This window comes from Colobus angolensis, unplaced genomic scaffold, assembly GCF_000951035.1.
Source record: "Colobus angolensis palliatus isolate OR3802 unplaced genomic scaffold, Cang.pa_1.0 Scaffold230, whole genome shotgun sequence".
NCBI classification, from domain to species: domain Eukaryota; kingdom Metazoa; phylum Chordata; class Mammalia; order Primates; family Cercopithecidae; genus Colobus; species Colobus angolensis.
In genome coordinates, this window is record NW_012115489.1 from 2,117,301 (window position 1) to 2,133,473 (window position 16,173).

Below are 16,173 nucleotides of genomic sequence, written 5' to 3' on the forward strand. Positions count from 1 at the left end.
GGGGAAGGGAGGGGATGGAAGGGGAGGGGAGGTTGGAAGGACAGAGCAAAGAGGGATCTGAGAAGTCTGTGCATCAGGCTGTGTTTCCAGGAAGGCGTTTTTCGTTGCTGGGCTAGAATGTAATCGGAAACCAGAACTGCCCACCAAGACAAGCAGGCTTCATATTCACCGCGTTTCCTCTTGATTTGATGCTGATAGCTGGTAAACCCTACCTCTGGCTTCAGCTCTAATGTGGCTTGTAGGAGTAGAAAGCTGACGAAAAAATGACTTTTGTTGATTCATTCAGCAATGAGTTGAGAAAAGCTAGCTGTTGACTTCGTTAAGTAAAATCAACACAACTTTTCCTCAGCTTAAGCTCTAGATTTAGTTAATGTCATTCAAAATAGACGAAAAAATAGGCAAAATATTGTGTACTCATTTAGACTCCTTCAGTCAGTACCACGGTTGTTGAGAGGCTGTGAGGACAGTAGAGTGGGTGAGTCTGGACCCTGAAGCTGGACAGTGTGGGTATCAGGTCCACCTCAGCTACTCCATGGACTTGAGTGAGCACATGACCCCTCTTTAAGCCTACTGTGGTGGCAGCCTGCTGGCTGTGTGGTTTTGGCAATTTACTTGCCCTCTTAATGACTTTGATTCCTCATCTGTGAGGTGTGGATAATAATAATAGTCCTGGCCTCGATGCAATGTGTGAAGCAATGTGCTTGTGAGGACTTGGTATCTGCCACGTGGTCAATGACTAGGAGCTGTTGCTGTTAAGGACACAAACGTTGACACACGTCTTCATTAAGTTCTTCATTAAATGTCCTTTTCACGTTATTACCAATGGTTTCTAGTGACTGAAAATGTGTGCAGTGGAGGGAAAGGCAGACTACTTTAATTAATAAACTTTATATAAAGATTTATTAAATCATAAAAAAGGATTTGGTATAGCCATTTTTGAAAGTGGCAATACCACTTTTGAGATCTTCAACAAGAGGACCTGTAAAGGGTTCCAAGATGTGCTGGGTGCTGCCAGGACATGTCTAGGAGATCCAAGGTTATTTATTCCTCCAGAGTGTGCACCATGTAGGAGTTCAAGATGCTAAAGATCCAGGAACCAGGCTCTTTTGAGAACTATACTCAGGCCTAGGCTACAAGGACATGTTTGTGTTTGAGAGGCATTAAAAGAGTAATGGAAAGAGCACTGGGCTTTGTGTAGAATCTCCCCACTCAACCACTTATGAGATCTATAAGCTTGAGAAAGTTAACTGACTTCCGAGCATCAGTTTATTAATCTTTAAAATAGACACAAGGCCTGCTGCAGTGGCTCACGCCTGTAATCCCAGCACTTCAGGAAGCCGAGGTGGGTGGATCACGTGAGGTCAGGAGTTTGAGACCAGCCTGGCCAACATGGCAGAACCCCATCTCTACTAAAAATACAAAAATTAGCTGGGCCTGTGGGTTCATGCCTGGAATCACAGCTACTCAGGAGGCTGAGGTATGAGAATTGCTTGAACCAGGAGGTGGAGGTTGCAGCGAGCCGAGATTGTGCCACTGCACTCCAGCTTGGATGACGGAGTAAGACTCTGTCTCAAAAAGATAGAAAAGAAAATAGATACAATAATATCTACCTCATACAGTTGTGATGAGTGTTAAACACCACCATTAACACATAATAAGGGCTCAATAAATATTCCCCTTTCCCAGTGTAACCTCATCTTTTTCAAGAGTAGAAATAGCTCGCCTGGTAAACCCAGAAATAGTAAACCAACAAAAGCATAGTCAGGGACAAAAATGATTCAAAGTGTGTCTGAATCTACTATCACTCTAAACAACACTTCTCTTCAAAACTTTTGACGTAAAACTACCCCTTATAAATACATGATGTCTCCTCTCTATAGGGAAGAGATGTCCTACTTCAGAGAAATGATGTCCTCCTACCATAGAGAAGAGCTTTTAGACGATGTAGGTGTTGTCTTGAGGAATGTAAATAAAAAGAGACACATCCTAGAGTAGCTAATTCCAGGACTGCACTTCCCAGCAAGACCAGCTTATTAACTATAAGGAGAGACACACACAAAATATCACCACCTCTTGAGACTTTGCTCCCCTGACTGTCTTGCATTGTTCTGTTAGATATCTGTTTCACAGGTAAGAGATTTTGTCATTCGCACATTACCCAGAATTCATTCATGGAGCTGGCTTACTTTCCCTCCTAACACCTAAATAAAAATTGGTGCACTGACTAAGTGCAGGGCTTGAGCGGGGAAGAGGAGAGAAGGTAGTAAAACACCCAAGGAGAGGAAGAGGCTGTACACACAGCCAGTGTTGTTGTATCAATGGGAGTAGAGTTAGTGTAGGCTCAGATAAGACTCTGGGAGATGAGATCAAGTGCACCTAGTGTTTAGATAATCACTTCCTTCATCAGCACTTGTTTGACTTTTGCTCCTAGAACCGATATCATTAGCAGAACAGCTATTCTATCAGTTACTTATAAATAAGATAAATTTTTTGGGCTAGGTAGGATCCTGCCTACCCTTGGAAATATTACTGTATATAAGTAAGTGTATTTCTAATAACAAACAGCCAACTAGGATATGAATTTGTAAAAACAAGCCTGGTCTTCAACTGTCATTTGCAGAATATCTAAAACTCCTAACAGCTTGATACATTCAAATTCCAGATGACCAAAATGAGCCCCTTGTGTTTACCATGCACATGTTTTATTACAATTGAATGTCAAGTGTTTAAATCCATTCAAATGAAGATCAGAAAACACATAATCAATTCCGGTAAAATTAATTTGATTGGAAAAAAGCAAAATGTTTGTTTATTTATTTATATGTGATAAAGCACTTATCTTTGTGTGACTAGGCTTTTATGTGAGCAAGCAGGAAAAAGACAGACATAACCAAAGTCTTTTATTAATTCCTATAAGTTATGGATGTTGCTGTGTTAAATAATGCACATTGTAAGTCAGAATTAAATGCCTAACCCCAGATTGAGTTCCAGGAAGACTGAAAGTTAAATATTTTAAAACAAAACAAATAAACAAAGAAAGAAAAATGAATTTAAGATGTATCAAACTTGTGAGGGGGGAGGGAAATTAAAACATATAAACTTATGAAGAAATCACCTAATGAAAAAGATGTGCAGACATTGTTACAAAAATGCAAAATACCGGTACATGTTTAATGCAATAATGTAAGGCAAACAAACCAGAAAAACACTTATGTAAAAATACTCAACATGTACACACACACACACGTACATGCCTAGACCCTTAAATGATTAGGATCAAATAGATGCTTGGAGAAAATACAATTAGGAAAAATAATCAACATCATTAGATGTTAAGTAAATACAAAACAAAATGAAATATATACTATTTACTCATCACATTAGCAAATTTTGCTTGTTTTAGCAATCTTTTTATGATAATACTCTGTTTCTGGGGGTAGAGGAAATAAAGTCTCATTCACTAGGGGAGCATTAAGCTACCCAGCCAGCCCAGGCAGAAAGCAATTTCCTAACATGGATTAAGGTAGTCGTATCCTCTGAGTCATATCTATTGTCTAAAACTACAATTTTTAAAAAATCCCAGATGTAAAATAGCCTTCATACATTCATCATGATATTCTTCATAAAAGTGAAAAATGCCAAACAACCTAAATGTTCAACAATAGAGCGAGGATTAAGTAAAGCCTGATACAGTGAATGAATCTGATATCAGGAGACTTAAAAGTGACGTTTATGGTGACTGTATATGGAAAAGTATATTCTGTATGATTTCCACGTGTTTAACTATGTTCTGGAACATCCTGTAAAGAAACACACAAAGTGGTTGCCTTTGCTCTACAGGAGAAGAAGAAACACATAAAAGGGTTAAGAACCTGGGATCTGGCCGGGCGCAGTGGCTCAAGCCTGCAATCCCAGCACTTTGGGAGGCCGAGACGGGTGGATCACGAGGTCAGGAGATCGAGACCATCCTGGCTAACACGGTGAAACCCCGTCTCTACTAAAAAATACAAAAAACTAGCAGGGCGAGGTGGCGGGCGCCTGTAGTCCCAGCTACTCGGGAGGCTGAGGCAGGAGAATGGCGTGAACCTGGGAGGCGGAGCTTGCGGTGAGCTGAGATCCGGCCACTGCACTCCAGCCTGGGCGACAGAGCGAGACTCCGTCTCAAAAAAAAAAAAAAAGAACCTGGGATCTGAGTCCAAACTGTTTTTAAATCCTAGGTCTGCCAGTTGAGTATATTTGACTTTGAGCAAGTTTTCAGTTCATTGTGATTAGGTTTCTCCCTCAGTAAGTTTGTGGTAAAATAGTACCCTCCTCCTGGGGTTGTTGAAAGGATTAAATTTGGTGCTAACCTAGGTAACGCCCAGCATATAGCAAGAGCTCAGTAAGCATTAGTTATTTGCTATTTATTTCAGTGATACAACCAATATGCGCAGGCTTTTGTCCCACCTTTCTGCGTTTTCCAGTTCAACTTTTCTCTCTTGACCGTGTTACTGTTATATTGGAAAAAAGCAGTAAGTATTTACCTGAAGGCCCTGAGAGCTGGGTCAGCTGGATTTTTTTTTTAGCCACATAGATTAAGATTCTTACTAGAATACCACAGTTTAGAGACAAAGAATGGATACTTTATGGTTGCTGAGACCCAAGAATTGAAATTGGAGTTGCAGTGACAATTCAAATGAACTTTGTGTCCCATTTCATAAGAAGTTAAGACAGTTCAGTTTCCGTAAAAGATTGCTTGCCTCCTCTGGAAAAGCTGTGCCAACCTAGTATTATTCCTGCTTCCCCCCACCACCCCACTACCCCCAGCCTTTAGCTCCTAGTTAACCCAGTGCTGGGCATGCTACTTTCTCTATAACTTACATGGACCTTTTTAAAGAATGGAATCACATGTTTCAGTAACAATAGCAAGGCAAAAACTTTACAAACATTTACAACACTGGCATAAGTAAATTTTCTTTGGCAAGGAAAGTAAATTAGGGAAAGGGGAGAGGGAGTAAATTTACACTTTTGACACCAATACCTTTATTAATTTCTGAACATTTCAGTAGTTATCATGCATAATTTGATTTAAATGTAAATTTCTCATTCTAAAAAGATTTTAAAGTTTCAGTTATAGAGGGAAAATTAAGAGGAAAATTGCTTTCTCTTTCCCCTATATTCTCCCACGTTTTCAGGGAAAATTTTAGGGAGAAAATCTCTGCTCATATTGGAGTCTTCTCTTGCCAGCAACTAACAAGTCTGTACAATACAGTTACCAAGGCAATGTCAAGACCATGTAGACAGAGGGAGAAAATGTGATGTGAAGACAGGGAGATGATGAAAACGGACTAACAATGTAAACATGAGGAGTTTTTCTAACTGGAAAAAAAATAAAATCACTCTATCCTTTAAAAGTGGTCATGTTAGCAATTCTAACATCTGTTGTTATAAAGGAACTTAATTAAAATAAAGCCTTTTTTTCTATATCACCTGTTCATGAATGCTTATTTGTTTCCTTTTTTTTTTTTTTTGAGACGGAGTCTCACTCTGTCGCCCAGGCTGGAGTGCAGTGGCCGGATCTCAGCTCACCGCAAGCTTCGCCTCCCGGGTTCACGCCATTCTCCTGCCTCAACCTCCCGAGTAGCTGGGACTACAGGCGCCCTCCACCTCGCCCGGCTAGTTTTTTGTATTTTTTAGTAGAGACGGGGTTTCACCGTGTTAGCCAGGATGGTCTCGATCTCCTGACCTCGTGATCCACCCGTCTCGGCCTCCCAAAGTGCTGGGATTACAGGCTTGAGCCACCGCGCCCGGCATGCTTATTTGTTTCCTAATTATGCCCCAATCTTTGTAACTCTGTACTGAGCCAGATCAGAATGAGTTCCACTGCATTCAAGTTAGACAAAGGGATTTTTTTACTTGTTGAAACTAGAAAGAGTTTTTTTTCGGTAAGTTCTATTGAACCATGGATTTAGTCAGACCCTCACAGATAATGACTGCAAAGATAGATACATCTCTTGCTCCCAAAGCAGCACAGATATTTGCTGCTTAAATAAATACAACCACCAGTCAAATACTTACTCATTTTGCTAGGGCTGTTCCTTCTGTTTCAAAAAAGACTCAATTTTTCTTTTTTTCGCCTTCAGGTACAATCCTTGGATTTACCCTCCGACCGTACAGAATGAGCTACCGGGAAGTCAAGTACTTCTCCTTTCCTGGGGAACTTCTGATGAGGATGTTACAGATGCTGGTCTTACCACTTATCATCTCCAGTCTTGTCACAGGTATCATAAGCCGTTGTTGGTTTGTTTGGCTCTTTTAAGTGTGCTTATTGCAAAAGATTGCTTAGAAAAGCCAATGCTTTAGGTTTCTGCTGGATGCATGCTCTGTTCTAGAAAAAAAAAAAAATGATGGAAAGGAGGCTTTAGTAATGCATGAATGATTATAACTCTCGTATTTTACCAATCACAAGAGGAAACGAATTTAAACAGCCACGTAATCTGGTTCGCCTCACCATGAACGAGGTGCTCTGCTAAACACCACACCATCAGCCTTCTCTGACCACAGTGATGTAGTTGACAACAGCGTACAACAGGTCTGTTTTCTCACCCTCTTATCCCACCCAGATAACATCTGGTTGGACAGCCTATTAGCTATTGATGCAAGAATGCTTGTTCTCAGAACCACCAGGACTTGAGCGGGAGCCTTCTTGGAAGCCTCATCAAGAGGTAATGCCCACAACACTCACCAACTCTGCTGCCACCAACACTTATCTTTTCCTGGTGTACCCGCATGATTTCATTTCCTTCTCCAGTTGCCTCCCACCCCCATTACCTTTTATGCTGGTGGGAGAAGGGGGAGGGGGCGGGAGATTTCCCCATCTGAATATTATATCAGTGGACACTTGGATTTTTAACAAGTGGAAGCTTTGCAGGATAGGATTCTATTTTCTATGACAATGAGATAACCATTTATTCCTGCATGGGAAAAGGTGAAAGAGTCATTTGTCTATGTGATTGGTGAATCAAATGGAGCCAAGAAGTTGCAGAAAAATGTTACTGTACATTCCTTCCTGCCCACTCTTCTCTTTCCCCACAGCACATCTCTGACTTGGAGAAGGAATTTCCATAGACACTGCCCCAGCGGGATGATTTCTGGGTTTGTAGGTAAAGCCCAGAACTCAGGTATTACTGACCCTATTCTTTTTTCCACCCTTGGCTCACTGTTCCCCTGTTGGGCATATACCACTCTGCCTCTATGTGAGCTGGCACTGAGAATCCTTCCCGTCCCAGGGAGTTCTCAAGGATATTCATACTCTCTGTTCAAGATCTCTGTGTGATGAGAACTTCATAGTACAACTCAAAAGTCATGGAGGAACATTCTATTACATGCCTTGGAGGGCTGGCTATTACTTAGACAGGAACTATGTCAGATTTTCCCTCAATGCCTTGCAGATCTCCGCTGGTTTCCACTTGTCCAGGGCCTTAAACAAGTGATTGCATGTACACATGCTTTCACTGGAGAATGAATTGCCCATAAAACAGTCCTGGAGTTGATTTGGTGTACTTGTTTGTGAAGCTGGGATGGTCCATTGTTGACCGGGGTAATCACAGCAGCTACAACTCTTACCACCAAAGCTATATTCATGCTGACATGAGGGCACATGCTTATTTTATTATCCATATGCTGATATTTTTCTGGGAAACAAATTATTCACAGAAAGTGCTTGTAAGACAGAACCCACATCTGACATTTTCTGTGGTACAGCAGAGTCTCTCCTCACCATCCCTGCTGGCAGGACATCTGAATTGAGTGCCTGCCGTTTTCCTGTACACAAACTGAGGAGTTCTGGATCTTCTATACTTTCTCTTCAAGGGTGGAACCAATGTTTAGAGGTTTCTGCTTTCTCTTAACTGTGCTGAAAATCCAATGTGTTACTCTTTAAAAGAGAAAAGCCCTTGTCTGATACAATTAGAGAAGTGTTACTTCCCCTTAGTAGCAGTCCCAGTTGACCACCACCTTGAAGTGGAATTTCCTGATTTTTCTTAATACCTAATAACAAACAACTTTATTGAAGAAATAAGAGCTTTGGTTGTGTAATTTTTCAGAGAAAAAAAAAAAAAACTATGATGCAATCCCTTTGCATGGCTAAAGAGAAATTTTTGGTCAAAACTTGGAAAAATCGTCAACATTTATAATATTGTTAAAGAGAAAGGAATTATAAGCTGCAAACAACTAATATAAAATGAACTTTTAAAAATGTAACTTAATTGCAAGTTGGGAGTGTTGCCAAATTGGACCATTAAGAGAGTTTTAGCTCTTACCCAGAACTGTGTTAAGGCAAAGAGCCTGAGGGGCTTAATTTAGTTTGCCAAAGATCTTTTTAAGGTGTTAGTTTGAAGTAATTTCCAAACTACACAGTAATTTAGATATTTATGATCAAATGGAATGAATGATTGTTTCAATAAGAATGTCCTTTACGGTTTTGAATACAATAATTCTAACCCAAATGAGGGTGTGACCCAGTTGTAATGGGAAGGGAGGAACTTTTACAAATTACACAGACCCTGAGGATCCCTGTGTATACTGGGAAATGTTACTGGAGAATGTGTTGCCTAGGGAAGAAACAAAGTCAGGTTCCATTATTTTAGAGTGGAAAGGCAACCTCAAATGCCTCCAGTGGCCACGTGGGTGATGTATGTCCATGAAGCTGCCCTTTCAGGCTACTTTTTGTTTTCCTATTTTGATAGAGTCACGGATACAGAGAAATATTTCTCTTCAACAAGAGAAGTAAGAGGGGCAAGTATGATGATAAGCGGAGAGGGAACCAACTACAGAATAATGTGGCAAAAGGAAGGCAAAGAGACTATTGAGACAAAGGTCAGATCTTCCCATTTTTCAAGAGTATCCAGAAATCTCAAATTTTTTAAGAACCTGCAGACTTTTTGATACACTTCACAGAACAAAACACTGCAAAGGAAACACAGTCCATCTACAGGCCCATTCCAACTCTCAGACTACCAATATTGGAACTCAGGTTTGAATGTCAGTGCTATTCATTATGAGAAATGTACTGCTAAACTTGTGTGCCCATGAAGCTATCACCAGATTTCATATGTTGCCTTATCCAATCATTGGCAGTCCTGTGCCAAAGCTTAACTGATAATGTGGAATTCACTACTGAACATCATGTTTACTGCTGACTAAACAAATTGCTATTGGAAAGCCTCTTCTCTCCATCTTCTGGGTATAACAGCATTGTGTAGTAGCCATTCTGGTCTTTTCTGCACCAGAAGGAATAGTAGAGTAAGAACTCAGGTCACACTCCCATAGGAAATATTTCCCAGTGGGAAAATACTTTATAGACTTGTTGCTTCTAAGTTCAGTTGTCCTAGGGTCTGTAGACAGAAACTGAAATGCATAAAATTATTATTGTGTTTCCTGGACTAAGCATTTTATTGTGGAAGATTCTAGAAAACCTGCTATAAGTTTAATTGTACTAAAGCCACATTTAAATTCTAAGACATCTAAATTATATATTTTACTTGAAACATCCGTGTTTATGAGTTGTGGCTCTATAGCCCTTGTAAGCCATGTTCCCTTTTCCCTGAATTTGAAACTCCAATCTTTCCAAACATCCCTGGTGTGTATTAGCATTCCAGAGGCTGCCAGAAAGAAGCTGGGAGGAAGCCTAATGGCTAGATTTCTACTCAAGTACCTATTTTTTGAACAAGAAGACTATGTCTATGCCAACACACCACACAATAAAATAGGGGTTTGGTGCCAGTTTCTATTGATTTGGTCAGGATAGGCAGCCAAACTAGAAATTTCATGCCAGAAATATGAGTTGGTTTGGCTGACTTAGCCTGACTACATTCACTGGATAATAATTAAATGTCACATCTGGTTGTGCTGTGTAGACATAAGTATTACCTCCTCACTTCGGAATCTTTTCAGAAACTAGTGCTTTCTTCTTTTCTCATTCTAAGCGTGCATTCCCCCTCAATCACTTACTTCAGAAGAAATCTTTGGTGTCACCCTAGTTTTCTGGAAGTGGGGAGCACAACTTTTGACAGGCAATCTCTGTGGAGTTGGGCATGATGTAAGTAAAAGAGGTGAGAGAGGAGTGTCAACACAAAAGTGTCTGGGACCTATGGTAGGGCACACTGGAGGCAGGATTATCAAATAGATGAAATTTCTCATTTAACATTCATTCACTCTTTAACAACTGTTTATTGTGCTCCTACTATGTCAGACACTGGGGATATGTGAACACAAAGATAGAGTTCCCAAAAAGATGTACGTTGGGTGCTGAGGAGTGAGCTTCCCTGCATCCCTTAATTCACACAATGTATGTCAGCAAATTCCCTTTCCAGTTCCAGCTAAAAGGAGATAAGACTTGTTCTCTGTACTCCCAACAAGAAAGAGACAAGTTGATTTTTAAGAACATAATTTCAAATCTGATTTTCGTGTCACAGCATCTCCATCCTAAAGTCAACTAGCCCAGAATTTTCCATCATAGGTACCACCTCAGTCTCATTTACTTAATATTTTCTTTAAACCAACATACTCTTCTTCCACAGCCTACAATCGTTACCCAAAATGGAAACCTCCTATTACTTGTCATGTGAAGGAGATAAGTAACAATGTTATGAAATTGTAAACTGATACAATTGCCTAACAAAGGCTCTGGGAGCCTGTGACCCCACTCCCCCACTCTTACAGTATTTTTAAATGGCTGGGCACTGTGGCTCACGCCTGTAATCCCAGCACTTTGGGAGACTAAGGCTGGCGGATCACTTGAGGTCATGTATTCAAGACCAGCCTGGCCAACATGGTGAAACCCCATCTCTACCAAAAATACAAAAATTAGCTGGGAGTGGTGGCATGCGCCTGTAATCCTAGCTACTCGGGAGTCTGAGGAAGGAGAATCACTTGAACCCAGGAGGCTGAGGTTGCAGCAAGCCAAGATCGCGCCACTGTACTCCAGCCTGGGTAACAGAGTGAGACTCCATCTCAAAAAAAGAAATATAAATAAATAAATAAATAAAGAGAGGGGATTAGTAAATGTTAACAAGGTGTTAAATACACATTAGCACCAAAATAAGACTTTGCCTTTCCTGTAATCCAAAGAATCAAAAGAGAATTGAAAAGAATGACTTCCTCACTGTGATTTAATATTAATTAAGGTAGGGTTTCCACACCACCAGGACACCTATCCCACTTTGGGAAGCACTGATCTGGTCCAATCATTCCTGCAGTGTCCCTTCCAAATGACTGTCCAGCTTCTTCCTGAACATTTCCAAGGACAAGAGATCTTTGGAACCCATCTGTCCTTAGAAAAGTCTAACAATACTTTTTTTGTATCCAAAATAAAACAAATAAATTTAAAAACCAGAAAAACAAAACACAACACCTGCCTGTCTCGTCCTCCAAGCTCTACGATGTGTCATGTATTATTTGGGCAACTTCTTTTCAAATCTATAGACCAACCACTTCAGTCGAATGTGGGACTCAACAACTGTTGAAGGCAACAAGCTGGAATCACCAGCAAAGGGCTTTCTTATTTAAAAATAATAAATGTTGTACCTCCAAGTATGGTCCTTTGGCTTCAGAGAAACGACAGTTGCAGTAAGATTGAACTGAAGTTTTGTCATTTCATTTAACACAAGAGGGCTAGACAATTCTTAAATCTGGAGCATCTGAAGGGTTTGTCAAGGGCTTGCAAAATGAGTCAAAACCACTTAAGAGAAATTTAATATCTTAAACTATGCATTGCCATGGCTCTGGTGTATAGCTGAGGCCTGTTTGAATACTCTGAGCATTTATGGACAAGAAAAGGAGCTGTAGATTTCACCACCTGCCCCTCAACACCTACCCGTACATTGTATTGAAAAAACAAACAAACAAACAGTATCTATCTCAGGCCGGGAGGAGTTTCTTTAGGCTTCCCTTTCATTCTCTGTAGAATGTAAGTGATAGGATACCTGTGTCACCAGGTTGTTGTGAGGATTTATGCCTGGCACATAGTATGTGCTCAATTAGTGGTAGTTGTTGGTGGTAAGAGTAGCAGCAAGAGCTGTCCTCTGGTGGTTCCCATTGTATAAATGAAAATTCTAGAGCAAGAAGACAGAGCTTCAAGTCAGGGGCACGGAACTAAGGCTCCAGATTCCACATGTCTCATTTGTCTGTGATCCCTGAAGCAACCACTTTCCTATTAAGGTAAATGGAAGAAACCATAAAATTAATCCAGTAACAACATGGGAGTCAGCAAGAATTCTTTCCTCATTACTGGAAGGGATAGGTTTCTGCCCTACGGCATGGAATTCGATTACCTTATCACAGCTGCATAATTCTAAATATTATCATTGGTTATACAACTGCTCCGTCTTTTCTGAGAAACTCAGCCCCGGTGTGTAGCACCCTGGATTCCATGGGGCAGCAAATTCCGTACACTGCACTCATGCTGTGAATGGAGATTTTCGGACTGACCAAAACTTGAGGTGAACTGAGTCTCCATCTTAACACTCAAACACACTTCATGGCAGCCTGGAAACAAGGCAATCATTACGAAGCTTCAGCCCAGTTCATCTGAAACCAACTTACTGGGCCTGCTTCATTGTCTCTCTAGGGCTAATTACAAACATGTGGGAAGGGAAGCTAAGGAATGCCTGTCTAGAAAGGGAGGTTGTATAATGTAGTGGGAAGAACCCATCTGTGGGATAAACTTTTTTTGCGTCATGTAGAAAGTAAATCTGGGTAATTAAATGTGTGTGTGTGTGTGTGTGTATTTAGGTTTTGGTGAGGTATAAAGTCATTTAAGCTATACCAAAAAGAATTTACCTTTCCATTACAGATGATTCATTCAGTAAGCATTTGTTGAGGATTTTTATGTGCCAGGTGCTTCTCTAGGAGCTGAGGATACCAAAATGGAGAAGACAAGATTTCTGCCCTCAAGGCATTCAACGTCTGGTTGGGAGATGGACTCATGATTGCAGTATTCATGGTATCAGTGACACGGGTAGTATCATCTCAATGAAGGGACAACTTAGGGAAGGAACAATGCATCAGTCTCTTCTGCCTCTCCCGCATTCGGGCTTCCTTGCTGGGAAATAACTCTATTAGCAGAGAAGAAGGGGCTCTTTTCTTTCTTTCTTTTCCTTCTTTCCTTCTTTCTTTCTTCTTTCTTTTCTTCCTTTCTTCCTTCTTTTTTTTTTTTGCCCTAAATTGTTTTCCTCTCACCTGAGTCTTTCACCATTAAATGCAGAAAGAACCAGAGGTGGGGCCCTGTGAAATTCCCAACAAAAGTCAACCTGGGGAACATGGCCTCACAAATGGGAAGTAAAGAAGAAAAGGTGCTTGACAGGCTTTCAACCACAGAAACCTTCCCTTTCGGAGGGAGCTTGCAGGAAGGGAGCCAGGAGACTTGAGGATCTCTGGGCTCATGCAACCTTGCTCCCAGAGCAGGAATCCCCTCTCCAGCCCCTGGAAAGTGGACATGGAGCTCCCCCGAATGCTCCATTCTTACGTGGTCTTAATTATGAAGTCTGTCTGCTGTGAGGTCCACCTATTGGTCCTAATTGCGTTATTTGGCACAATTAGGATGGCAGTTTTTCAGATGGTCTCAGGGAGAACCTAGCAGTCTCTTGGGCACCTGAGCATAAGCGAAGTGTCCCAGTGCTGCTTCTATGCCTGTTCTCCAGGCCCTTCACCATCCTGACTGCCTCTCTGCCATCCACTGTGCTCCCAGAGCTGATCCTGGTGCTCCAGATGTCATGTGACTGGGTAGGGACAATGGCCTAGATCCAATCCTCTATTAATGCAGGCCAAGGTTGGGTCTGCTGCTTTACCAGCCATGACAAACCATTGACTTAGAGGAGTTAAGCTTGTGGTCAACTAAATCTTGCAGAATTGACTGTGGAAAGATTTTTTTTTTTTTTTTTTGAGACGGAGTCTCGCTCTGTCGCCCAGGCTGGAGTGCAGTGGCTGGATCTCAGCTCACTGCAAGCTCCGCCTCCCGGGTTTACGCCATTCTCTCGCCTCAGCCTCCCGAGTAGCTGGGACTACAGGTGCCTGCCACCTCGCCCGGCTAATTTTTTGTATTTTTTTTAGTAGAGACGGGGTTTCACCGTGTTAGCCAGAATGGTCTCGATCTCCTGACCTCGTGATCCACCCGTCTCGGCCTCCCAAAGTGCTGGGATTACAGGCTTGAGCCACCGCGCCCGGGGAAAGATTTTTGTGGAAAAAATGGAATTGTTCTTCAATTAAAAGATCAGTAATAACCGGCGCACGGCTTTGTTGTGAGACAGTGCTTTCCAGAAGGCTTGAGCCTGTGCAAGTTGGAAATTCTTATTTGCTAATTTCAGCAGCTTCAAGTGAGCCAGTGATTTTGATCAGTTCTGGTTTGGAAGAAACTTTTGAAAAATTTAAAGAAAATGTAAATAAGAAAGGAAAGTTTAACGTTTCCTTTATCTCTAGGAAAAATAAGATTTTCCACCCTTAACTTATCAACTTAAGTCTCCTTCAGAATGCTGTGGAACTGCAGGTTTCTTCTGCTGATACGATCATTGTTTCCAAGAGAGTGAGTTACCTGATTAATTCTGACTTGGAGGTTTGTGCCTAAGGATTGGAGGTAGCAGGTGAGGCCTGGAGGTGGGAAATGCTTCCGAAGTGGACACCACCTTAGGCTCTTCCAATTTCTAGAGTTCACATTCTGAGAGGATTCACTGTCCCATCAGATTAATTGCACTACATAGAGGTAGTGCCCAGCCCCCAATTCCTGCCCCCTACCCCAGAGTTCTTTAATTAATTGATCTGAAATGGAGCTTGGGAATTGATGTTTATTTGTAGTTCTCTAGATGATTCTATTTTGCGCCCACGGTTGAAAACTACCACTTTACAGTTTTTTTAGAATTGTTCTTTGTTTTCTGGTGCCACAGTCCCCCAGTGTTACTACTTTAGTTGGTACCTTTATTAGTTCAGACACCCCCTCTTTTAGGAAGCCTTCCCTGGCTTTCTCCTGCTAATACAGGCTCGCAGAGGTGTAGGTACTATGTTTCCACCTTATCACAGTTACTGCATCACAATGGAATGTACTGTTAACATGTCTGTCTTCATCATAAAGGCTTCTTGAAGGTACTGTGTCTTTATCTGGCACATTCTTTGCATTGCCCAGAGGACAGAGTCTGCATTCTTGGCACAACAAATAAGACTCTTAGCAGCGGTCGCAAGCCCCTCTACCAGCTTTATTGCCTGCTGCTTCCCTGGCAGAAACCCTGTCCCTCTCTCAACGTCCTAATGCCCTCAGCACTTCATCCTTAGTGTGTTTCCCTCTTCCCCAGCTCCATCAGAAATTTTTACTTCCTTCAAAGTAAATTGAAAGCTTAGCTTTCAATCTTTCCATAAAGTTAGCCCTACTTGCTCCAGCTGAAAGTAAGGATCCCTCCCTGGAGTACCTGTTACTGTCACTCATACAGTACCAGCACATGCTGTCATGCTCCAAACTAAACTGGAGTGTTCCACTAAGACCGTGTTTTATGTATTTTTGTGGCATCTGGAGCAAAGTTCATCCTGCCTGAGAAGTGTACCATTTTTAATGTTTTTTTTTTTTTCTTGAGATGAAGTCTCACTCTGTCACCCAAGCTGGAGTGCAGTGACGCGATCTCAGCTCACTGCAACCTCCACCTCCCGTGTTCAAGGGATTCTCCTGCCTCAGCCTCCTGAGTAGCTGGGACTACAGGCACCCGCCACCACGTCCAGCTAATTTTTGTATTTTTAGTAGACAGGGATTCATCATATTGGCTAGGCTGGTCTCGAACTCCTGACCTTGTGATCCGCCTGCCTCGGCCTCCCACAGTGCTGGGATTATAGGCATGAGACGCCACGCCCAGCTGGTTATTTTTAATCACAAAAGCAATGCATTATCTGTTAGAAATGACACATACAAATATTGATGAGCACAAAGTAAAAAGTGAAATGCTACTCTGCTGAGGTAACCACCGATAACAGTGCTAGACCTGTTGCTGAAGAAGCAGCGTGTGGTAGGGAATAAGTGTTCTGGCTAGAAGGACTGAGTTGGAAGCCCAGCATGGCCACTTCCCAGCTCAGTGACCTTTGAAGGGCTACTTTATCTCTCTCTGCCTCGGTTTCTTTATACAGTAGTAGTATCTACCTCATTGGATTGTTGTGAATATGCAA

The 16,173-nt window shown here is 41.6% G+C and overlaps 1 protein-coding gene across 5 annotated transcripts in view; it reads left to right on the forward strand.

The window, feature by feature from the left end:
- The window catches only part of SLC1A3 (solute carrier family 1 (glial high affinity glutamate transporter), member 3), an 84,559-nt gene that overhangs the window by 18,596 nt on the left and 49,790 nt on the right, over positions 1-16,173 (forward strand). For 4 of the 5 annotated variants that reach the window (XM_011944368.1, XM_011944367.1, XM_011944369.1 and 1 more), the window contains one exon: positions 6,123-6,260. The exons of the other annotated variant lie outside the window; for it this stretch is intronic. In XM_011944368.1, coding sequence (XP_011799758.1) covers positions 6,123-6,260 — 138 coding nt within the window. The remainder of the gene's footprint in view (positions 1-6,122; positions 6,261-16,173) is intronic. 5 annotated transcript variants of the gene reach the window in all.